The 24,718-nt window shown below is 42.3% G+C and overlaps 1 protein-coding gene across 4 annotated transcripts in view; it reads left to right on the plus strand.

Annotated features, from left to right (window-relative positions):
• The window catches only part of Smg6 (SMG6 nonsense mediated mRNA decay factor), a 228,111-nt gene that overhangs the window by 45,957 nt on the left and 157,436 nt on the right, over positions 1-24,718 (plus strand). For all 4 annotated transcript variants that reach the window (NM_001105808.1, XM_039085511.2, XM_063268674.1 and 1 more), the window contains 2 exons: positions 4,970-5,031; positions 13,151-13,296. In NM_001105808.1, coding sequence (NP_001099278.1) covers positions 4,970-5,031; positions 13,151-13,296 — 208 coding nt within the window. The remainder of the gene's footprint in view (positions 1-4,969; positions 5,032-13,150; positions 13,297-24,718) is intronic.

The raw sequence follows: 24,718 nt of genomic DNA on the forward strand, positions 1-24,718 counted from the left end.
AGCTGGGATTACAGGTACGAACTACCAGAGTCAGCCTATATTTTTTGTTTGTTGTTTTTTGTTTTTTGTTGTTTTTTGTTTTTTTGTTGTTTTTTTTTTTTTGAGACATAATCTTCTGTAACCCTGGCTAGCTTCAAACTTGTTATGTAGCTGAGGATAATTTTTTGATGATGGTACAAAGACTAGTAAGTATTTTGTGGTTCTGGAATTAATACATTATAACAAGGGCACAGTTCTGTGATTTTTGTTTTGTTTTCTCACTGTGTAGCCCTGACTGTCCTGGAACTCACTATGTATGTAGATGTAGACTGGCTTCAGACTCACATTGATCCACTTGTCTCTCCATCCCAAGTGCTAGGATTAAAGAGATGGGCTACTACTCCCAACCTAGGAGACAGTTTTTAAAGTACTAGTTCACTTCATTTTCTTGTTGAGAATCTTTTGTTGGGGTTTCAAGTAATCAAACTGTCCTCAGGTTTGCTGTCTAGCAAACGATAACCTTGAACTCATTATGGTTTCCTGGCTTCAGAATTCTTTTATTTGTATTTTAATCTTTTCATTTATGAGCTATGTAATTCTCTAATAGAAACTCCATTTTACTATGTCTGTGGGGGGTGACAGTGCTAACAAAGTATACTGAGGCAACAGTAAAAAAGTTTTAAAGCTGATGATCTAATCAGTGGCACAGACTTCATTTTCTGGAGACCTACTCATGTACATAATATCATTAGTATCTGTTTGGGGTAAGTTTAGAGTCCGTGATAAATTGGTTTTAGTCTTGAATTGAAGAGACATTCATTGTCTCTTTCAGCACCGTCTCTAGGGACTGTACCCAAGAAGCGTTTCTAGTTTCTGGTGAGTGATTAGGTAAGTGTACAAGAATGATTTAGAGGCAGTCAGTCACTCTTTCTACGGGAGTGAGACTGTCTAGGTGTACATGAAAAACAAATTGCAAAAGCAGGGCGTGGCACTTTCAATCCCAGCTTAGGAAGAGGCAGAGGTGGGCAGATCTCTCTTGAGTTCCAGGTCAGCCAGGGTTACATAGTAAGACCCTGCCTCGAAAAGGGGGCAGGGGAAGGAGGGCTGCAGAGGTGATTCATTGGTCTCCATAGTGAATTTCAGAGTGCTTGGCTCTTTTCCATAGGACTTGAGTTTAATTCCCAGGACTCATGTCAAGAAGCTCACAAATGCCTGTTGCTCCCTCTGGCCTCCTAGGGCACCTGCATATGCTTACACTGACATATACACATAAAGAAAATAAAAATAAGTTGTAGAAATGGAAATCAGTCTGTGGTAATGTGCTGGAGAGAAAGCTCATACTAGTGTTTCTGACTCTGAAAAACTTGGTTTTAGTTATGAATTCCTAAGGGCCACCCACAATCTTATCCTTGGAAAGAGTTAGAGGCCAGTCTGAGCTACTACATAATGAGACCCTGTCTCAAAAGACTAAGGGCCAGGAATGCAGTTCAATAGTAGACTACTTGCTTCCCGTGTGCAAGGTCCTGGCTTTGATCCCTCTGTGTTTTTATTTGTTTTTGGAGTTCTTCAAAGATCCTGCTTCAGAGCTAGCTGATTTCATATTGTCCCTTGTGCATGTAAGACTCATTTTGATCAGTGTATAACAGATCTGCTCCCTCTGGGTCTCATGCATTATACCTCTATAATACACCCACATTCTTACTTCCTTTACCAATTAAAGTGGTTTTGGTGATAACAAAGTGGAACAAAGCTAGGGTAACAGATGCTTTAGACAGAAGATAAAGCATTAGTTCTCAAGGGCAGGGAGAAAGTGTATATATTTTCAAATTAAAGTTTTCTTTAAAAAAGAAAAGTGCATAGTGGTACACACCTTTAATCCAAGAGCTCCTGGCAGAGGCAGAGGCAGAGGCAGAAGCAAATGGATCTCTGTGAGTTCCAAGAAACTACATAGTGAGATTCTGTCTCAAAACTAAACAAACAACCCCCCCAGTAGATTCAGTTAAAATATATAATAGTAGCAAATATGGATTCAAGTGGCTTTAAAGAAAACTAGATATAGTTAAAATATAATAGTAGCAAATGTGGATTCAAGTGATTAGGTGGACTTAATTTGTCTCTCCCAAGACAGTCCCTTTAGGAAGTATGGGTATTACCAGGATGCTCCAAAACCCCTGGGGTTTTCACTTCATTCTAGGGGCTTTCTGGTTCAATGGTTCCTGTCTGTTCAGTAAAGAAACTTAAAAGCAAAATTGCACTGCTTTTCAGTTGTTCTCATTCATTCCTCATTGCATCAGTTAACAAGGTCTGTTTCTGAGGTTAAGAGAAGGAAAATTATGCATACAGTCTGAAGACCTGGGTTCAAATGCTAACTCCTATTTAAAGCAGGTTACATGTTGGGGTTGCCTTAGGGCTTAATGGATAACGTTAGGCTTGAATTAGTGGACTACTAATGATTCTCTTCTTACTAAAATATCCTTTACATGTAAATATAAGCAACTTATAGAGGATTTCTTCTATTTATGGATTAACGTGTGTGATTAATAGCTATAAGAGAAATAAGTAGGTTAAAATAGGAATAGAGAATGCATACCTTCCTATCTGAAATTATTTCATACCTATGGAAAAGTTGTAAGAAACAGGTTGTATGTGGCATTTGCCTAGAATCTTAGCACTGAGGAGGTGGAAATGGGGAAATTGCCAGTTCAAGGCCAGTCTGAGCTACAGGAAGACCACATCTGAAGGCTGGGGAAAGAGCTTAGGGAGGTTGGGGCAGTTGCCTGAGATATACGACAACAGGCAAAGTGTCTATGTGGAGTTGGATGCAAGTCTGTGTGGTGGGAAGCCAGTCTGTTCACACCATCCTTCTCTACTGCAGTGTCTTGAGAGCTGTATCCAGTTCAAGGCTTTTCTACTAATTTTGGTAAAAACTGTTGGTAACCTTTCCCACTATTCCTGGCCTTGATATAGCAGGCTGTAACTAGCCTGAGCTTTTAAACTACACATGTATCATTTAGCTCTTTCATAGCTATTCAGTGTAATTAATGCACTAAAGGCAAAAATAAAAATGGAAGCTTTATTCACAAGGTTTGATGTTGAAATCGTTGCTACATCTCATTTCTGTATAAAAGAGATAGAACTGCCATAATTTTATTGGTGTTGTGTTCTGCAGACTGACAACCCAGTAGTTTTTATTCTTTGGGTGTATACTATCCAGGGTTATTGATTTTGTTTCTTATTCTAGTAGTTACTCTCTTTGCTTTTATTTTTTACATTTATTTATCTGTTTATTTAGTCCATGTATGTGTATGGGCTTGAGTGTGCATCTGGAGATCAGAAAGGAACTTGTAGGGTTTTCTCCTCTTCCACCATGTAGGCCCTGTCGATTGAACTCGGGTTGCCAGGCTTGGCGTCCAGTGCCTTTACTTGCTAGCCATCTTGCTGATCCACTAACTCCCCACTTGAAATCAACATTTCTTTAAAATTGTTAAAAAGTTTTGAGGCAGGGTCTCTCTCTATAGCCCTGCCTGTCCTAGAGCTCACTCTAGAACAAAGCTTGGCTTCCACTCAGAGATCTACCTGCCTCACAAATGTTGGGATTGATGTGTGTATCACCACTCTCAGCAGAAGTCAACATCTTTAGCCTTCCCTCCTGTCAGACCACAAGGTACTGTTACTAGGAGATCAGGGAGATAGTGAGATCTCCTAGTGTATCTTTATTTTTTTTTTTAAAGATTTATTTATTTATTATAGATGAGTACACTGTAGCTGTCTTCAGACGCGCCAGAAGAGGGCATCAGATTCCATTACAGATGGTTGTGAGCCACCATGTGGATGCTGGGATTTGAACTCAGGACCTCTGGAAGAGCAGTCAGTGCTCTTAACCACTGTGCCAAAAAATACTAAGTGTATTTTTTGTCCCTACTTGGGGCTGGAGAGATAGCTCAGTGGTTAAGAGCACTGCCTGCTCTTCCAGAGGTCCTGAGTTCAATTCCCAGCAACTACACGGGGGCTCACAATCATCTGTAATGAGATCTGATGCCCTCTTCTGGTGTGTCTGAAGACAGCTACAGTGCACTAATATACATTAAGTAAATAAATCTTTCTTCTTTCTTTGGAGTTCAGTTCAACTCCCTGGCCCCTCTTTATTTTCCCGAAGGAATTATCTTAGTTTTGATTCAGATAGCTTTTTTAGAATCTTTGATTCGAGATTGCAAACTGGTGGCTCATAGGCTACATGTGGCTGGCAAACGAGTTTGGACTTAGCTAATGTTTAAATATTTTTTTATTCGTATCTAGTACTTAAAAAGCCAGAGCACTTTACATTAAAAAAAAACCAAAAAACCCATATTCTACTTCCCAGCTTCATTCTACATAAAACATTTGTTAGGATTGGAAAGTAGCAGCCAGGCTTCCTGTTGTCACCACCAACCTACTTTATGCCCGGGCTCTGTAGATACCCTAATCTTCAGGGCCAGATCCAGAGCTGAACTTCAGTTTCAAAAGTTAGGAAAGTACTGGATGAGCCACCTTTAGTAGTCAGAGACCTGCTTCCCTACATAGATAGAAAAATAGTTCATGAGCAGGATCAGGAACTTGTCTAAAGTCTCTGTTACTCTATCTCTCTCAGCATTTAACTTCCATGATTACAGAGCCAGTAGTAGTTTCTGGATCCTATATAGAGGAGGAGGCACCACCCTTTGTAAACCTGCTCAGTTGAAATTCGCGGCTTTGAGTTCTGCACCGGAGTGCCACTGCCAGCAGAGGGTGCTGTCCACTCACCAAGTCTGCTCTTGTCTTGGCTCAGCTGAAAGGCAGCTGTTGGGCATGTGCCCTGGGTCTGTGTGAGAGTTTGGGCATGTCCATTTGGTTCCCATCCCCAGTGCCCACCCCTTTAGACCCTGGCCAGGTTATTGTGTCACTGGGGACTGTATTCAGTAACAGGAAACTGGGGAAAGTTAATTGTTCTCTCCTCTCCCTTTTTCCCATGCAGCTGAACAAAAGGTTCATCCTCAGTTTTCTCCATGCCCATGGGAAGCTGTTTACCCGGATTGGGTAAGTGTGCAGGATGTTTATTTTATTTCCCTACATTACAAGTCATTTTGGAATTTAATATTGTTAGCAACTAGCCTGTGTTTGTAACTGAGGGTACAGGGTGTGAATTCTTAGAGGCCTCCACCTTCCCTTCATTCTCTTTCCTACTGTGCTCATAAAGTTTGAGAGATAGCACTGTCTCTGTCTCTCCTTTTTTTCTTTTCTTTTTTAAAACCATTCTCTTAGAACAGTCTTTCCCAGCCCCCTCTTCTCATCCCCCTGGGTTTCTGTTGACTCTGTCTTCCTGCTTAACTCCCAGGAAGTCTGAGATTGCCAAGCTACATCCTTGGGTACAGCTTCCAGGGGTCCTCCTTGGGGAAAAATTATCTCCTAATCTTTCCTCAATGACAGAGTAACATTTTCCTTCCGTGTTCTTCTGACCCTTCCAACTTCCTATGTACTCAATTCCCTGTGCCACTTGCTGATCTCAGTAAATCCCTGTAAGCCCCAGGGAAGGCAGTGTGTGTAGAAACTTAGGACTGTCTCCCCTAAGTCGCTGGGAAGAGTTCTTGACTGTTCCTCTTGTACATCACAAGAGTGTTTCCTGACAGTGTGGAACTCATCTAAAAGCGTGACAATGAATGCCTTCATGTCAGAGGAGATGTGTACTGAGTGTCTCTGTGTAGAGCCTCCTTGGGTAAAGGACATCAAAGCAAAGAAGCAGCAGCCCTTCTGTAAAGGTGTGCTGCTCAATTGGCTTGGGGTTTTGAGACAGGGTCTCTCTATGTAGCCCAGACTGGCTTAGAACTTGGCAACCTTCCTGCCTCAGCTTTCCAAGTGCTGGAATTTCCAAGAATACCACCATGCTTAGGTTCCTGTTGGTTTTCAATCTTTTTTGTGTTACAAGTTTTATCGAGAGCTGCCCTTTATGGTGATTGGCTTCACATTGCAAATCTCCCATTATGGCCTTTCCCTTTTTCTTCAGTGCCATGAACTTGGAAGGTTCTCTGTAATTCTTTAGGTTTCCTGTAGGAAAACAGCACTCAGGTCAGCTTCCATAGACTCTCTTTACTCTTTTGAAATGATAAAAGGCTCTATGTCCTGCTTAAAAAGCCCTTGCCCTGTTGGTTGTGAGTGTAAGTATGCTTCACATGTTCCATCTGGCATCGTTTTGGGCAAGAGTGATAGTCATGGCCATTTCAAGGATAGTTTAGATTCTGAAATGACTTGGGATCATTGGAGAAGTGCCAAAAGGTAAAATCTCCACCGTCAGAAGTAAGTGTGGAGTAATTTATTTGGAAAAAATAAACTGTGTATGTTAGTTGCTTCTAAGCTCTCCCCAGCATCATCAACAAGCGCTCCAGTGGAAGAAGCTTTTCTAACTCAGCTGTATCCTGAGTGCTCAGTTAACAGTTGTGTGGATGAAGAAATAAACATTCTAAGAAAAAGACAGATTGGAAAGGCCAGAGAAAAGTGTCTGGTATTCCAGTAGGTTCCAGTAGACTGAAGCTGGTCATTAGTGAGTGCCAAGCTGCAGTCATGATGGTAGCTGACGTGGTCAGTATAGACTGGTGAAAGAACAGGATGGCAGGAAGTACTAATTGCTACGATTAAAATAAGCCAACGCCTCTCCCGTTAACTAGCTTCTGTGTGCCAGTTTTCACCTTTCTCTTACTACCACACACTCAACTTTTAGCTCCTTTCCCCTTCTTTTTCCCTCCTTTCCTTCCCCCTGCCCCCTGCCCTGTCCGTCATGCAGCTCAGGGTGTTCTTGAAGCTCAGACCCTTCTTGCAGCCACTTCCTAATGCCAGGGTTATACTTGGGTGCCCACGCCTGCCTTTCTCTGTCTATTGTGCTTGTCATTTAGGTTTTCCTAGACCATTTTGTCAATGTCCAAGTTCACTAACTTCCAAACTATTGACACTTTGAGCTTTGAGAGTCTGTATGTTTGTAGCACCTTTCTGTACATGACAATCACATACTCTATTCCCAGGTTCTGTTTAAAACTGTCTCCAGGCAAATGTTCCTTGGGGGCCAGGGTGCCCCTTTTGGAGACCTACAGTTAAATGTGTCTTGTTCACCAGAAACATGGAACTGAAAAACTTGTTTTATTTCAGAATGTATGGTAAGAATATATAGGATATATTTTTATCAGATTAAGTGTTAATTATATTTTACTTCTCTTTTAAAATTCTCATATTTAAGCACAAAAACTTTGGAACAAATCTGGGGAAAGCTGCAGTAATAATTAAACACCTGGAATAAGAGGACTAAGGATGTAGTTGGGTTGGTTTGTTTACTTGCCTACAGTTCTGGAAGGCCCAAGTTCAATCTCCAGCACCAAGAAAAACTGAGTGTGGTGGCGTTCCTGTAATTCTGCCACTCTAAGTGGTAGAGGCAGAAGGATCAGGAGTTCAGAATCAACTGGCTTTATGGCAAGTTTTTTTTTTGCCAGCCTGGGATACATATGGGAGAGAGACAGAAAGGGGGGTGGTGGTTGGTGTGAATTTCACTTACTCTGTCTGGTCTCAATTTTCCAGATCTCTAATGTTCTTAAGTATAACATAAGTTGTCAGAAAGTTAATGCAGGGCCAGTGAGATGGCTCAGTGTGTAAAGGTACTTGCTGCACGACTGATGCCTGAGAGCTCCATCAACAGGTAGAGAGAGAGCAGACTCCTGCAGTGTATATCCTCTGACCTCTATCCGTGCATTGGGGCACAGATGCTCTAACATATATACTCTGCGTCTCTGTCTCTGTCTGTCTCTGTCTGTCTCTCTGTCTCTCTGTGTCTGTCTCTCTCTCTCTCTCCAAAAACAGATCCAGTTTTTGTCTTTATAAAATGTGAGACACACACACACACACACACACACACACACACACACACACACCCACCCCAAGAAAGAAAAGTAAGTCTTTTAAGAAGTGAAAAGAAAACAATTGGGTAAACCTCTGTAAAACTAGAGAAGCAGTGAGTACAAGCTACATACAATATCACAGGCTGCTGCCTAACTACCAAGACATGAAATGCGCCAGGCGCTGAGGAAGAGTTAAGACTGAGGTTACAGTGGAGAAGAGCTGAGGGAAGACACACATTGTGCCTCCCTCCTCAGAAAAGTCCTGACACTGTTCTTTTGGTCTTGGTCTTCTCTATGCCTGCGTTTCCATGTTATATCTGTATATACTTGAACGCCTACTGTGTGCAAGGCAAATCTGCTTACTGTTGACATCAGCTGACAGGTTTAAGGAGATTAAATGCCTCTACAGTTGGTTTTTTTTTTTATAACAGAACAAAACAAACAAAAAAAAACCAAAACAATGAGTAGTTAGAAGGCCTCCAGTGTAAACAAGTCAGAATGTTTTTTGCACTTCAGTTTCCTAGCAGTGGTTTAAATAGATTATTATTTCTTTTTTAGATTTATTTTTATTTATTTAATGTATATGAGTACTCTATCTGCATGTACACCTGCATGCCAGAAGAGGGCATCAGATCCCATTACAGATGGTTGAGAGTCACCATGTGGTTGCTGGGAATTGAACTCAGGACCTCTAGAAGAGCAGTCAGTGCTCTTAACCACTGAACCGTCTCTCTAGCCCTCTTAAATAGATTGTTGCTAAGGTTCATTCTAGTCCCTGTGTTCTATAGCAATATGATGTTTTCTCTCATCACCCTGTGACATGGTTTAATTAAAAATTTTTTTCTTTTGTTCTGGGAAGTTTTAAGTTTTTAAAGAATTAAGAAGTTGAGAAAAGATGGGACTCCTGTTTTTTTTTTTTTTTTTTTTTTTTTTGTTGTTGTTGTTGTTTTCTGCAGAAAATGTTATCTAGCCCAGTTGTGTCCTCAGCATCTGAGGGATTGAGTCTGCCCTGTTAGTCACTGTCTGAGTCTGGGTCCCAGTATTGTCTGAAAGATTGGTCTCATGAAATTGCTGTCCCAACAAGACAAGTTGTCTCTAGAGATCACAAGTAAGCCATGTAAGTCAGTGAAGTGTGTGCTGTAAAAATGCTTGGTCTTAGATTTGAAAGAATAGGAGCTGAGTCCTCTTGGACTCTAGAAGAGGAAACAGTCAGGGTTGCCTGAAGGCTTCTGATAGATGGCTCAGACCTGTACTTGGCCTCTTGAGAGAGATCAGAAGCAGGAGACTGGTAGTGTGGACTCTTGAATTCCGACAGCTAGAATAATCTGCTTCCTCTTCCTGCCTTGGTTAACGTCACCACTGGAGTGTGTGCTCGCTTGCCTCAGCACGCCATTTGCACAGCTTCATGGCCTTGGAATGTAAAGACCTATGTGTGTATTTTAGATTTGAGTTCTTTAAAAGTCAGGATTTGTACTTTATAATTTGTAAAATTACTAAATGTCTTTAAATACCAAACTCAGAAGTCTTCATGATAGAGGAATTTTTTTTATATTTTACAATGTAGTTACTCATATTCATTGTTTTTTGTTTGTTTGTTTGTGTCACTTTGTAGTTCTGGCTGTCCTGGAAATCATGGTGTAAAACAGTCTGGTCTTGAGCTCACAGAGATCTGCCTGCCTCTGCTTTCCAAGGCAGATCTAAGATTAAAGCTACTATGCCCAACTAACTTCCTCATATTACCTTTAATGCTTAGTGTATATTTTAGGGTCATCTGTGTGTGTGCATGAGAGTATCACGTTAAACTGCTTTACAGTTATTCACTGGATGTGTGTTGTGGTTTCTCTCATGTGAGTATGAAGTCAGTGGTCCCTTTACAGGCAGCACTGATGGAGGAGGTGCTTTCTGATGGTTTCGGTTGTTTGTTTTGTTCATTATTTATTTGTCTCATGCTGTAGTCCAGCTGTTCTTGAACTCCATAGCTAGCCCAGACTGGCCTTGAATTCGCAACAGTCCTCCAGTCTCAGTTTCTCAAGTTCCCAGGGGCTGGATGCCAACACACTGTCCCTGCAGTGTCTGCCGGTGAGGTGCTTCTGACACTTTCTGTTTCCTTCCTTTTCCCCCTTTATTGTTGTTGCTCCTGTTCTTTCTTCTCATCTTAAATTCTTAATTATTTCAGAGGTAACATCAGAAACTCTTACAAACTCCAAAGCTATAGCTCAGGTTAAGGCTATAGCTACGGCTCCACTCTGCCCCCCTCATCCCCATCTCCATCCTGCGCCCTCCAAAGAGAGCACGTTAGACATGTCCTTCTATGCCTGTTCGCGTGGTTATACAGGCATTTGTAAAAACATAATTTTGTGGGTGCCCTCCATTTCTGTTTATTGTTTATTTTGTTTCAAGATAGAGTCTCACTATGTAATATCCCAGGCTAGCCTCAAATTCAACTATCCTCCTGCCTGGCCTTCTCATTGCTAACATTTCAGGCATATGCCATCATGTACAAGTCCGGGTTTTGCATTTGTGTGTGCTTGTACACAGACAGTGCACTCAAAATATATGTAAATTATATACCATCATTATGTTAGTTTTATTATAAATTTTTTGTAATATGTAGGTAAGGCATAAAGATATTTCTCAAAGAAAAATACATGAAACTACTTATAGTTTCAAACCAAAATCAGAAAGAATTTTGGTTACAAATTTTTTGAAACAGATTTGTATTCATTATTGAATCCTGGAAAGATGACTTTTTGTTTGTTGTGGGTTTTGTTTGTTTGTTTGTTTTGAGACAGGGTCTCTCTCTTATAGTCCTGGCTGTCCTGGAAAACACTACGTAGACCAAACTGGCCTTGAACTCAGAGATCTTCCTGCCTCTGGCAAGGTGATTTTTCCCATTTGTTGCTTAACAACACTTCATTTTGTCAGAGTAACTCTCCTCCACAGCCACCCAACAGATTCTCAGTTTCTGTTTTTAAGACAGGGTCTCTTCAGTAGCCTTGGCTGGGCTAGAACTTGCTCTGTAGTAAGACCAGCCTCAAACTCACAGAATGCTTCCTTGGTTCTGGGAATGAGTCATATTTTCTTATATTTGATGTATGGAACTAATCTACGTTCTTAACCATTGATTCTTTAATTATGTTGTGCTAATCAAAGGAAGGTTTTTGGGGAGTTGTTTTACGTTTCGGAAAAAAAGAATGTGAACATTTGACTTGTACTCGTTTGAGACTTTAGTCTGACCACGGAGTGTTAATGGATCTGTTTCAGTTCCTACCCCAGGGAAGAGGCTTCCTCAGACACATGTCCCATGTGACACTTCTGTCCTGTCATTCTGTGCTGGCGCTCTACTTCCTTTCAACACAGAGACACATGGCCCTGAAACTAGCCCAGCGTGGCTGCTTTTCTTACTGAGTGAACTCTGCTCTTCTTGTAATGAGAAGTACTAGCCCCCTCCCCACCTCCATTGAGAGAGTGCTGCACAGTGTCAGGATTTAAAATGAAACCTTTGTTATAGCCCATGGGGAAAAATGGATCCAATCCAGCCACAAACATCACTCCCTGCCATTCCTAGTCTATCAAGAGCTAAAGCAGCTCTGAAGTTTTTTAGAGGGAAACAGTTTTTGCTTTGTTTTGTTTTGCTTTGTTTTGATTTGGGGCAGGCACTTAAAATGGCATGGGGGTGCAGGAAGTAAACGCATGGCATGTTTTGTGCCAGTGAAAATGAGAACAGTTGAGCAGAGGCGGACTGGAGTAAACTGTGATTGACTCATAGCTGTGGAATGACTTCTGGGCACCAGAGGGTCAGCAGTACAAGTTGCCATCCAAAGGAAAGGTATGAAGATTGCCAAAAATTGATAAAGTCTGGGGTTTTCTTATCAGGGAAGGATGCTATTCAATGAAAAGACTAAGGTTGGGGCAAAACTCACACCACCTTTTTCCAGGATTTCAGAAGGATGATCTGCCTTGGCTTTCCAGAAGCTATTTATTAATCCAACCTAGAGCTGTTCCCCACTGCACCCCTCAGAGTACCACAAGCAATTTGATGGGGTGGGGGTGGGGGTGGAAAAGATACTTTGCTGACCACGAATTGTTCAGCATAGCCCTAAGGCTTGTGTGCCTGGTTTCTCTCTCTAGCACCAAGTTTGAGTTTGCTTTTTATTTCAGAGGATTTCAGCTGTGGTTTACTCCTTGTTGCCAAAGGAGCTCCAGGCATGCACCACTGTTTAGGATCCAGTGGCCACATTTGGCAAGCACTGGTTTGAATGACCTCTCCTTAGAAGCCCTAGGTCACTGGCTGGATTTCTGCCTCCCTACATTACAGGCTCTTCCTGTATTGGGAGTGGCAGTTGGCCAGGGCATTGTATTTCCACTGGACTGAAACATACAGACCTGATGAACAGAGGCTTGTGAGAGGGAGGATAGCAGCACAGGAAGGCTGGGAACAGACCCTTGGGAGCCCTAGGTTTGGGTTCCTTCAAGGGACAGTTTGGGACCTGAGGGTGGGAGTGAGTGTGATAGTGACTAAGAAGGCAGAGCAATGCTCTTGCCTTTTCCTCCTTTTTATTCTTAAATTTTAGACAAGCTATTGCTGTGTGTTCTTGTCTGACTTTGAACTTGAGATTCTCTTGCCTCAACTATTCAAGTGCTGGGTTTACAGGCATGGTCCACCATGTCTTGTTTCTGAGGTAATTCTTTAAAAAATCTTTTGGGCTGGAGAGATAGCTCAGTGGTTAAGGGCACTGACCGCTCTTCCAGAGGTCCTGAGTTCAATTCCCAGCAACCCATGGCAGCTTACAACCATCTGTAATGGGAACTGATGCCCTCTTCTGGTGTGTCTGAAGATAGTGACAGTGTACTCACATAAATAAATAAGTCTTTAAAAAAAAGAAAAGAATCTTTTGTGTGATTAGATCCTTTTCACAGGGCACAGTTTTCATAATGGAGACTTAGGGATGGTGTAGGTGTTAAGAGTTTAAAGGAAATAGGTTCACTGTTTAGAAAACCCATTTCAAACAGAAACTCTTGTCAGTTTGAATCTATTTAATATGTGAGGTTAAGAAATAGCCTGCCAAAATGTAATGACTTATAGCTGTTTATCCAGTAATTGAGTTGTTTCCGTCCCCAAACTTTGAGTACTTTGTTCTTTTTTTCTTCTATATGTGCAAAACTGTGGGGTAGGTAGCAAAGGAAATTCCTTGGTGTTAGTTGTGTGCTTGGGAGAGGGAAATTGTTCTTCTGAGTGCTTTTAAGGGTGTGCCTCAATAATGGGATCCCTGCATTTGTAGGATGGAGACATTCCCTGCAGTGGCTGAGAAGGTCCTTAAGGAGTTCCAAGTATTGCTGCAGCACAGCCCATCTCCTATTGGAAGCACTCGTATGCTGCAGCTCATGACCATCAACATGTTTGCTGTACATAATTCCCAGTTGAAAGGTAAGGGAAATCCAGTTCTTCCATCTAGACAGAGGTGATTTCATATCTTTTCTCTGCTACCTTATCACTAATCCCATCTCCACATACACAGACATACACAGAAAAACAGAAACACAGACATGCAGACAGATCTCTCTCTCTCTCTCTCTCACACACACACACACACACACACACACACACACACACACACACACACACTTCTCCCTTCTGCTGCTTCTTAGATCTTTATTTTAGTCTCTAAATTCTGCAAGACTCTGTAGTGCTTAGGAGAGGTTTATAAGTATAAAGTTTAATTTAAAAATCCAGAGATGCTGTTGCACATCTGGCTATGCTAATGGCAGCAGCAAGGCCTCTTAGAGGCTGCATACCCAGGACTTCTCCCAAGAGAGAGGCATTGCTGAAATGTTTCATTCCGGAGACCGTATGCTTGGCAGGGATTGGGAATTGCTGTTTCTGGACTTGTGTACCCTGTTTGTTCAATATGGAAAAGTCTAGTTCCCTGTGGGATATCCCTTATGGGACCCTGCCAGAGAGTAAGAACAGAGAATTGATGAGCTTTGGTGACTCAAATCTGGAAGCACAAAACCACCAGGCCCAGAATTTGGCCAGTGTACTGGTATGCATTCTGAAGTGTTTTTCTGAACACTTTTTTTGGTATGGGGCGGGGAGGCGAGGAGGGAAGGGCAGATTGGCAGGATTTTAAAATGTTCTGATGACCATGTCATATTTGAAGGATGTTACTAGGATTCCTCCCCCTCCCTCTACCTCACTTAGGTAAGGCTGCTATGGCTTGACTTGATAGAAATATACAGTATGAGTGACATTATTTTGTGTTTCTTTACAACATGTTGCCAAGGAGTCATTCCAGAGCATCAACAGAGCATGTTTGGTCAGATCCTTATCTGCAGTGCCAGGAAGTAGGAATTGCTCCATAGAGACTGTGTCATAAAGCAGATGTAAAGTCTCTGGACAGTGCCATTGGCTCTTTGTGTGTACCTTTTCTCAGAAATTTCTCCTCTCACCTGCAGTCTATCTGCTTCCCTGCCTGTCGCTATTAGGTTCTATGTTCAACTTGCTGCTGGTGGGGAACTTCCCTAATGTCTGAGCATGCTGCTCTTTCCCTACAAATAGGGATTCTCCTGGGACTTGAGAAGCTTCTTAGCTGGTCTGCCCGGGTTTTTAGTCACATCTTAATCCTGGAAGACATCTCCCCATGAGGTTGACTTATACAGCATCCAGAATGCTCAGCAGTGGGCAAGACCCAGAGACGTAGGAACCTTCACAGTTTGGCCAGTTTTTGCCAAGGTGGCTGTTTGAGTGGGGTTGCAAGAAGGCTGGGAGCCTTAAGGGACAGCACTGGTTTCTAAGAAGAAGGAAATAAAAAAGTGTGTAAAGTACTGCCCTAGTGAGGCTGTGCAGTCCTAAAGGGAGGGAAATTTTGCTACTAAGAAGGAAGCTCTCGGGGTGTGGTGGCACACGCCTTTAATTTTGGTCTACTTATCGAGTTCCTGGCTAGCCAGAACTGCATAGTAACACTGTCTGCTCACTGGGCTCTATAAGCAGGGCCTCCAGTTGCCCCTGTGTTCATTTTCTGCTTTCCTACCCAAGCCACCACTGCCGTGTGAGCTAGAGAGTTGGGGCACATAGTTCAGCAACAAATGACCTATGATCTCTGTAGGCATGAATGTAAAGAACCTGTTTTCAATACCTTTGGGTGTGTGGAAAGGAATACCCTAGACTTTTCATAGACCACCAGTGAGTCTTTTTCTTGTAGCTGTTACATAAAGGTTAAGAAAATATGGGTGAAAGGAAGGTGAGGATAGAGAAGGACTCCTGTGTATTTGAGGCCAAGATACTTTTGTAGATCTTTTCTGTAGTTGGTCATAAGGTGGATCCTTTAGTCAGGAATGACAAGCAAAGGCCTATGGCCCTACTCCCTCTACTGCCCTTGCCCTGGCTCTCACCTCCATGAGGCAAGAGGAGCCTGAACTGAGGTGGTCACAGGCTCCAAGGGTGGTTCGGGGAAAACAGCCCAGGCCACAGGATATAACACTCAACTGGGACACAGAGCTCTGCGGACGTGCTGCCAAGTACCCGGTGTGCAGCTGAGGCAGCCATCCAGACCCCACTGTGTGGGCTGCCATTGGGATAGGGGTGAACAGAGCACTCAGCAGGGCTGGTTGGTGGGAAGATGCACTTTTCCATTTCCCAGCACATGAGTCATCTTCTCTGGGCCCCTGTGCTGTGCTTGCACGGACAGTGGCAAGAAGGGGGTGTTGTGGCTGAGTAGCAGCATCTGTGCCGGGGGTGGAGAGAAAAAAGGGCTGGGGAGAGGGTAACGGTCTAAATCCTTCACTAATCAGCAGCACTTTGAATCACATTTTTATGAGTAAGGAAGCGATAAATCCAGCTCTGCGTGCTCAGCCCCCAAGTCCTGTCAGCTGGTGCCCTTCTAACTCTTTATCTCCTGTCCAGTCTGCAGGCTGTCATAGTCACCACCCAGCCACAGGTCCCTGGCTGTCTGAAACCAGGAAGTAAGGCCTGACACAGCCTGGCCTCCCAGGTGCTTTGGGTCCACGGTGATTTGGCAGTCATTGTAAGTTACAGAACATCTGGACCATCCTTTTTCTTTCCATTCCCTCTTGGATGTGTCCTTCTGGGTGGGTGTTTACATATGTCAGTTCCTGGATTCTGTGGAGAAGAGCATTCCAGCCTGAAGCAGAGGTGATTTTCTAGCCCACAAGGAAGTTAGATCTTTTGTCTGTGCAAGAGCCATTTCCATAGATGGGTCAGAATTATGATTTTGAGATCGACAGAGATGTCCTTCCTTAAAAAAATGTGTCCTTCGCTGATGGCCTCCAGTCCTGAAGTACCACCATAGGTCATTCTTGTATTTTATGCTCCCTTTTCAAGAACTACCTTCTTCTACAGTAGGTCAGGAGTACACATAATATGCTTGCTAACACTTTATTGTGTTTACTTTTTAAATGTGCTTTTATTATAGACTTGGAGTATTTAAAAGCCGTGGATACAGTAGTAGACAAAATAGAGGCGCAAAACTATGGTAGAGAGAATGGTGTCCTTCCCCTACATTAGGTTTTGGGGATACTAACTTTCTCAATCATGAGCCTTATGCAAGATCCTACCCCTGTGGTATTATAGTTATCTTGGAATCCTAGTACTGTCTGCGAGATGATTGGAGACAGATACGTTTGACAGATACATTTGTTAGGATGGGATATTTGGGGGTCCTTAGACTGGTATTCCTTAGATACAGGTATTTGTTGAATGCAAGAAGTTGAAGGCCATGGCTCTAGGAAAGCTGTATGCCTTGCTTGGCTAGTAGCCAACATTGGTGGCTAGATGGGCAGTTCCTGGAGTGATGTCACATGTCTATAGCGTTCTGAGCCGAAAAGAAGAAAAGGCCTTCTTCGTGTATCTCAGTGCTAATACTTCAGTAGCTGTCTGGGTAGCTGATAAGAAGCTAGAAGGTAAACTGTTAAACTTAACCACAAATACTTGAAGAACTTTCATTAAAAAAATATAATTTATAGAAATAAAACTAGATTCTCGAAGACAAGTAACTGAAGTAACGTTTGTGGTAGGGCATCATGGAAACCACTTTGCATCCCCCATCTGTGCCCAATTTATTCCAATCTGGACTTCCCCCAGTGCCCCCACTCTTTTTAAAAATAAGTTTTATAATTTTTTTAAATCAAAACCATCTCAGGCACACTGTTTTATTTTACTGTATTATTGGATTATATTTCCTATAAATCACTGGATGTTACTCATTGGCCACCATTGGAATAACTTCCCTTTTCTGTGCCCTGGCCTTTTCTTTTCCCTTCTCTATTAGTTTATAGAGTATGACTCCATTTCAGCCCTGCAGAAGAGCCATAGTAGCGGCAAGAGGGCACCCAAGAGACACTTCATTCGCATGCGCACACGCGCGTGCATGTTTGTGTGTGTGTCTGTGTGTGTGTGTGTGTGTGTGTCTGTGTCTTCTTGCACACTCATGTTGCTAAGGGAACATTTAGGGGTTAGAATTGAGGCAAAGTTAGACTGGCTTTTATTTCATGAACTTTTGTGTTTGCTTTTGGTTTGGTTTGGTTTTTGTGTTTTGAGACTGCAGCTCATTCTATAGCCCAGACTGGTCTCAAGAAATACTCCCACACCACCTCCTGAGTACTAGGATGACAGGTGTGCATCACTATGCCTAGTACATACATGCCTTATGTTATTAACATTCTTGAATTGCAGGATGTAGAGGAAGTGATACATGGGTGTCTTGGGGAAATTGAGAACTACAGCTGCCTACCTGGCACTAACAGTTTAACCTGTGGGCATGAGCTTCTTCATGCCATTAATTATGTGTGGTAGGTGGCTACGCTTGAGAAGTTCATTTCACAATCAGAATTTGTCTTTCAGCATATACTATCCCTATACTTTAGGAAGAACAGTTTGTTCTCTCTTCCAAGTCACTTCTAAGTCTTACTCAAGCAGAATGTATGAAGTGTCTGGTCCTCTGCTTGACAGAGCAACTGTACAGAGGAAATCCACCTTTCATAAGGGGTTGGGCTTGGGAAAGCAGTCTGGAGGAGCCTCTTGTCAACAGGCTGTTTACAGGCTCCGTTCCTTGGCATTCTGATTGTAGCTGTGACTGAAGTTCCTAAAAATGAAGACAAGAGTGACAGAAATAGACGTGTCAAGGGACTCACCTATTTTTCCAGTTCTGAGTTCCAGTGTCTCTTTTGTTTTCAGAATGAATTATGCTTCAGGCTAAGGAAAGAGAAACGGTAGTGAAAAGTTAAATGAGGAAATTCAATCATGCCAATAAAATTAAGCTTACTCTTAGCATATCTATTAAGGAAATGATGTCTGATTACCTGACAATAACAGTGTGGTTTAGTGTCCATGGCTGGTTGGTGTCATGAAAAGGTGCAATATTCCATTGTTTGACAATGATTATGCTAAGTGGTATATTTGGTTTTTGTTGCCATTTAATTCTCAATTTGGCATCTTTTTCTCTGCTTAGAAAGACTTGCACCAAAGGAGAAATACTATATAGGGGAATTTGGGCAGCAGGGTTTGCGGCCACCTTTTCCCTTCTTTTTCCCCAATTTATTTACTTATTCTTCAGTGGCACTCAAATGCAGGGCCTAGTACATCTCGGTAAACACTCTATCATTGACCCAAATTCCTAGTCCCAAATATATATTTAAAGCTTGATTTATTAGATTTTTTAATGGGCCTTTTTTTGTTAAAAATATATGGGGCTGGAGAAATGGCTCAGCTATTAAGAGTACTGGATACTCTTCTAGAGGACCTGGGTTCAATTCCTAGCACTACACAATTATATATAACTCTAGTTCCAGGGGATCCATGGCACCAGGGATGTACATGGTGCCCATATGTATGTGTGCAGGCAAAATACCTATACACATAAAATAAAATAAAAATAAATAATTTTTTTTCTTTTTTTCGGAGCTGGGGACCGAACCCAGGGCTTTGCGCTTGCTAGGCAAGCACTCTACCACTGAGCTAAATCCCCAACCCCATAAATCTTTAAAAAAAGAAATAAAGGCCTAGTTCAAGTTTAAATTTATAGTTTGCATAAAAACTATACGTCAAATACTGTGTTTGGATATGTCATATACTATATTTTGATCATATTTACCCCTACTCTTCCTGGTTCTATTCCCTACCTTCATATTCCACCGACTTTGACTTTGTATCCTTTGTTCTTGTTTGCATGTTGTATCCTTTGCTGTCCTGGAACTAGCTCTATAGTTCAGGCTAGCCTTGAACTCACAGAGATCCAACTCCTGAATGCTAGGAATGCTGTATACTGACACATTTATTTTCTAAATACCCCATTGAATATAATTTGTGCTGTCCATGTCCTCCTCCGTGTGGTGCCATGCACTGAGTTTGGTGCACCTATCAAGCACCACACCCTTAAATAAAATTGAGTCTTTATCCCACAGAAGCTGTCAGCAGTCCATGGCTCCTTGATAATGAGGGGTTGGTTTATAAACCCCTTTTCCCTTCGTGCTAGAATATCAACTGGCTTGATTGTTTATAAGTCGTATGCAGGCATCTACAGCTGTTGTGAGTTCATGAGTGCAGTAGTTCTGGAATGTCCAGAAGATACTGTTTTACTGTTTTCCTCTCTGTCTGCTTATTTAAATTTTGCCCCCTCTCCCTTCCTTGATAGTCCTTGTGTCCTGGCAGGGGATGTCCTATTTGTGACTGAACACTCCACTGATGCACATTCTCTCCACTTGGACCCTTGTAAGTTTCTGTGTAACCCTCCAGTGCACAAAGAAACTTCTCTGTTGAGGTATGAGATGTACCCTAATCTATGTCTGTGGGTACAGACATGTGAATTCAGAGGACAGTTTAATACTATGTCCATTTAGCTGAGAAACAGTAGTAGGTTTACCCTTGGGGCCTGTGATTTCCCCAGCTATGGGTTGTTGGCCGGATTTACAGTATCATGCATGTGTTTCCCCTGTGGAGTGGACCTTACGTGCAGTCAGGTGAGTGGTAGCACTTAGAGCATTCTTGCCACTGTTGCACCAATAGCACATCTTGCCACGTCTCTTTAATTGTAGGTCAATAGGTTTGTGACTAGTTAAAATGGTTGATGACTTCCCCCACCCCCACCCAGCAGATCATATAACACCTTCTAGTACCATGAACGCTAGTCAGCAAGAAGGGGGTTTTCTAGCCAATATCAATTTTATGTCTCTATGTTCTGTGTCCAGTGTGTGTAGTGTTTCACCAGTAGGGCCTCACATTCAGTTATGGTGGGCAAACAAGAGCAATGCCAATAGCCTGAATTATTTCGGGGGGCCTCCAGGGCTCCTCTGTCCAACTCAAGGGGAGGTATCCCATACCTGACAATGGGGTTTGCATTCTATGGCTTCTGTGATGAGCGTAATCTGCTCTATAGAGTAAGTCCAGTTACTTTATTTGAATTGGAGGGAGAGAGGGAGGGAGGGAGGGAAGGTGGGTGGGAGGGAGGGAGGGAGGGAGGGAGGGAGGGAGAGAGAGAGAGAGAGAGAGAGAGAGAGGCTCTTCCATGTCTTTTTCAAAGGTCCTTAGTGTTAGTTTTCCCTCCCCAACCCTATTCCTTGTCTCACTCTCCAGTTCCTCTCCCTTATACTTTATACCTCCCTCCCCACTATTCCCCCTTTTTCCTGTGTTCTGCTATCCACCCTCTTTTAAGATAGTTTTGTCCCTCCCCATCAATAATTTTTTTCTAGCTTCCTGGATTCTACAGGTATTTCAAAGTTAAACAAACAAATCTAGACATTCAAAGCTAAGATCCATATGTAAGTGAGAACATGCAACATTTGTCTTTCTGGCTTTGGGTTTCCTCAGAGTATAATGTTCCTAAGCTCCATTAATTTACATGAAAGTTTTGTGATTTCCCTTTTCTTTTTCTTTTTAAGATTTATTTATTTTTATATATAAGTAGTATATATAACTGTCTTCAGACACACCAGAAGAGGGCATCGGATCCCATTACAGATGGTTGTGAGCCACCATGTGGTTGCTGGGAATTGAACTCAGGACCTCTGGAAGAGTCAGTGCTCTTTACTGCTGAGCCATCTCTCCAGACCAATTTCATTTTTCTTTACAGCTAAGTAAAATTCCACTGTATGTAGGTACCACATTTTCATTATCAATTCATCAGCTAATGAACATCTAAGCCTATCCTAACTGTTATGAACAGAGCATGATAAACATGGATGAAAATATGTGTCTGTAGTAGGATAAGAGAGTTCTGTGGATGCCCAGGAGTGGTATGCATGTATATGGTAGGTCTATTTCTAGTGTTTTGAGGAACGTCCATACTGATTTCCATAAAGGCTATACCAGTTTCCACTTCCACTAATAGTTCGTTCATTAGACTCCCCGTTCCCCATACCCCTGCCAGCGTTTGTTGTCTTTATTTTGTTTTATGAGACAGGATCTCACTGTGTTATCCTGGCTGGCCTGGAGCTCATTATGTAGACTAAACTGGCCTTGAACTAAGAGTTTCTGCCTCTGCTTCTCCAGTGCTAGGATTAAAAGTTTGAGCTACTGTGCTCAGCTAATGTTTTCTTCTTTTTCTTTCTTTCTTCCTTTTTTAGTACTTTTTAAAGATTTATTTATTTATTTTATGTATTTGAGTACACTGTAGCTGTCTTCAGAGACACCAGATGATGGCATCAGATCCCATTGCATATCATTGTGAGCTACTATGAGGTTGCTGGGAAGGCCCAGGACATTGGTGGAGCAGTCAGATATCTCTCCAGCCCTCAACTAATGTTTTCTATCTTTTTTTTTAGGATTTAGTTTTATTTTATGTGTATTGAGAGTTTTGCCTGCAGTGCCAAAGAGGTCAGAATTGCGTATTGAATCCTCTGGAACTGGCATTAGCTGTGCTGAGGGACTGGGAACTGAACCCGGGTCCTCTCAAGAGTAACAAGTGCTTTTAATCACAAAACTATCTCTCCATCATCATCCTTTATTTTCTAATTATTGGCCATTCTGACTGGAGTAAGATAAAATCTTAAGTAATTTTCATTTGTGCTTGTCTGAGGTGATGATTGCTGGTGAATACTTTAATAAATATTTCTTAGCACCAGGCTTGGTTAGCATCTGTACCCAAGTAGCTACCACAGTCTGTCGCAGTAGGTGATTAGCGCCACTCCGACGGCCCAGGCGGCGCAGCACGAGTTCCTCTCTGCCCGCCCCAATGTTCTAGAGTCCTGAATCACACCCATGGCTTTATGTCTTAATATGCCCTACGCAGCTCAATGGCAGGTCCACTCCTAAGCCTGCATGTGGTTAGCACAATGTCCCTCCAATATTCCTTAATACTTATTAAATCCTGTATTCCTTCTTGGCTGCCCCAGGCCCAGGCCTGCAGCCCTCCTGGGCCGTGACCCTGGGCTCTTACATGCTGGTTGTTCCTCTCTTGCACTTCTCAGGCCTTATCTTTCTGCTTTCCTGGCATGGTGGTTCCCTTTTTCCCTCGGTCCCCCTGCCTGCAAACCCTAAAGTCCGGCCTCTGTCTCCCTGTCCAGCCCTTGACTTCCAGCAACTTTTTTTTTTAAACCAATCAAAGCCAACTGGGGATAGGGATGCTCAGCATCTTACATATGGAGTCTTAACGTGTGGAATCCTGTGCAATTTTGGGAACCCAGTTAACGTGATACAAGTGTTAAACCAAATCCACAATGGCAGTCAAGCTGCACGACAGCCAGGCTGTAGTGGCATACAGCTTTAATCCCCGTACTCTGGAGGCAGAGGCAGTGGGATCTCCGTAGATTCAAGGCCAACCTGATCTGTAGAGTTAGTTCAAGGATAGTCAAGGCTACACAAAGAGACTTTGTACTGAAAAATCAAACCAAAATAAAAAACATTTTCATTATCCTATATAATGCTTTTTTTTTTAAGAAAGCATTATTTGTTTATTTTATATATGCGAGTACACTGTCACTTCTTCAGACACACCAGAAGAGGGCATCGGATCCCATTACGATGGTTGTGAGCCACCATGTGGTTGCTGGGAATTGAACTCAGGACCTCTGGAAGAGCAGTCTGTGCTCTTAACCACTGAACCATCTCTCCAGCCCCCCAATACAATTCTTGTTGAGCCCATGTGTTCATCTCTATCTCCGACCCTGGGCGAGCACTGATTTGCTTTCTTTCCTTGTAGTTAGCTTTGTCTTTTCTAGCGTTTCACATAAGTGCAATCGTACAATGCTTGCTTCTTTGTGTCAGGCTCAGCAGATTGCTTTTCAGATGTATATGTGGTCTATCTTGTTGGTATTTTATTCTTTTATCTTACCAGATAGTACTGTGTTGTAAAGAGATACTGCATCTAAACCTTTTATTTACTGTTGTCCTATATATGATCCATGAGTGTGGGCATGCATATGCTACAGCTTTGTGGACTGACTTCTCTTCATGGAGTGGCTTCTGGGTATCAAACTCAGATTGTAAGGCTTGTTTGACAACCATGACAACCATGTCTACCGCCTAAACCTCTTTCCAGGCCTGCTTTTTTTGTTTTGTCTTGTTTTGTTTTATAATTCTAATATGTGTTAGCATTTGGATTGTTTGTAGTTTTGAGCCATTATGAACTGCCACACTGATTTATATATTTCTTGAGTGACTGTTTTCATCTCTCATGTGAATGTCTAGGATTGCATTAGCTAGATCACACAAAGGTCTAGATCTAACCCACTAAGAAACTGCTCACTGTCCTTGGTGGCCGGTACTTAACAGGCACCGCAGCCCTGAGTGCCCCATTTTATACCTTTGCCGAAATATCTGATATTGTCAGTGTAGGGGTTTTGTTTGTTTGTTTGTTTGGTTGGTTGGTTTGGGTTTGGTTTTTTTCAAGACAGGGTTTCTCTGTGTAGCTCTGGCTGTCTTAGAACTTGCTCTGTAGACTAGGTTGGCCTTGAACTCAGATCTGCTTGCCTCCGCCTCCAGAATGCTAGGATTAAAGACATGAGTCACCCCGCCCCCACTGTTAACTCTGTTTTAGCTGTTCTGTCACTTTTTCATGTTGGTTTTAATTATATTTCCCTAATGGATGATTTCTTATGTGTGTATCTTGCTTGGTAAGTTAGACTTCTTGCCCGTTTTAAAAACCAAGTTGTTATTAGTCAGAGCTCTCAGAATCTGTAGTTTTACAGTTGGTCCCAGCGCTTCCACTTGTTGCTCCTTTCTTACCTGTGTTCCTCTGTGTTCGTGTGTAAGGATCCAGAACTTTGCGTATCTAGGCAGACACTGTTCCACTCAGCTCTTACTTTCTTTTGGAGAGATTTGTTTTGTTTACTTCCTTTCATAGCCCTGCTCAAAGTGTCCATCTGGGGAGGTGACTGTGCTAGGAACTGGATTATACATAGTCACCTCAAGAGGAAAAGTTAATCAGCACTTTTCTGCTGTCCCTAACAAAGCAAGGGCCACACGACAAAACACTGGGAATTTGTTCATTTATTTGCTTTGTATATTCTCATATCTTTTCTACTTTCAAGCCACATAAGTTCATTGTTTCTTTGTTGAGGTCAAACTTTTCCCTGTTTCCCTAGTCTAAATAAATTCAAACTTCTTAGTCTCCTGTTTTAGAGTTCCAGGTATGTCCTACTACTTCTGTCCTATTTTATACATTTTCTCCCCATTTCACACTCTTCCTGCAATTGTTTTTTGACTGAATTCTTTAAAATTTATTTAGTGAAGATCTTTGATGAAAAATTTTGTTGCGTGCGTGCATGCATGTGTCTATGTGTGTATGTGCTTTACTCAGATGTTCATTACTTTGTGTGATGTGTAGAAGGTAGAGGTTGATGCCGGGTGTCCTCTTCTATCACTCTCCACCTTGTTTAAAACACACTCTCAGGGAACCTGA

This window comes from Rattus norvegicus, chromosome 10 (genome assembly GCF_036323735.1).
Source record: "Rattus norvegicus strain BN/NHsdMcwi chromosome 10, GRCr8, whole genome shotgun sequence".
Lineage (NCBI taxonomy): Eukaryota > Metazoa > Chordata > Mammalia > Rodentia > Muridae > Rattus > Rattus norvegicus.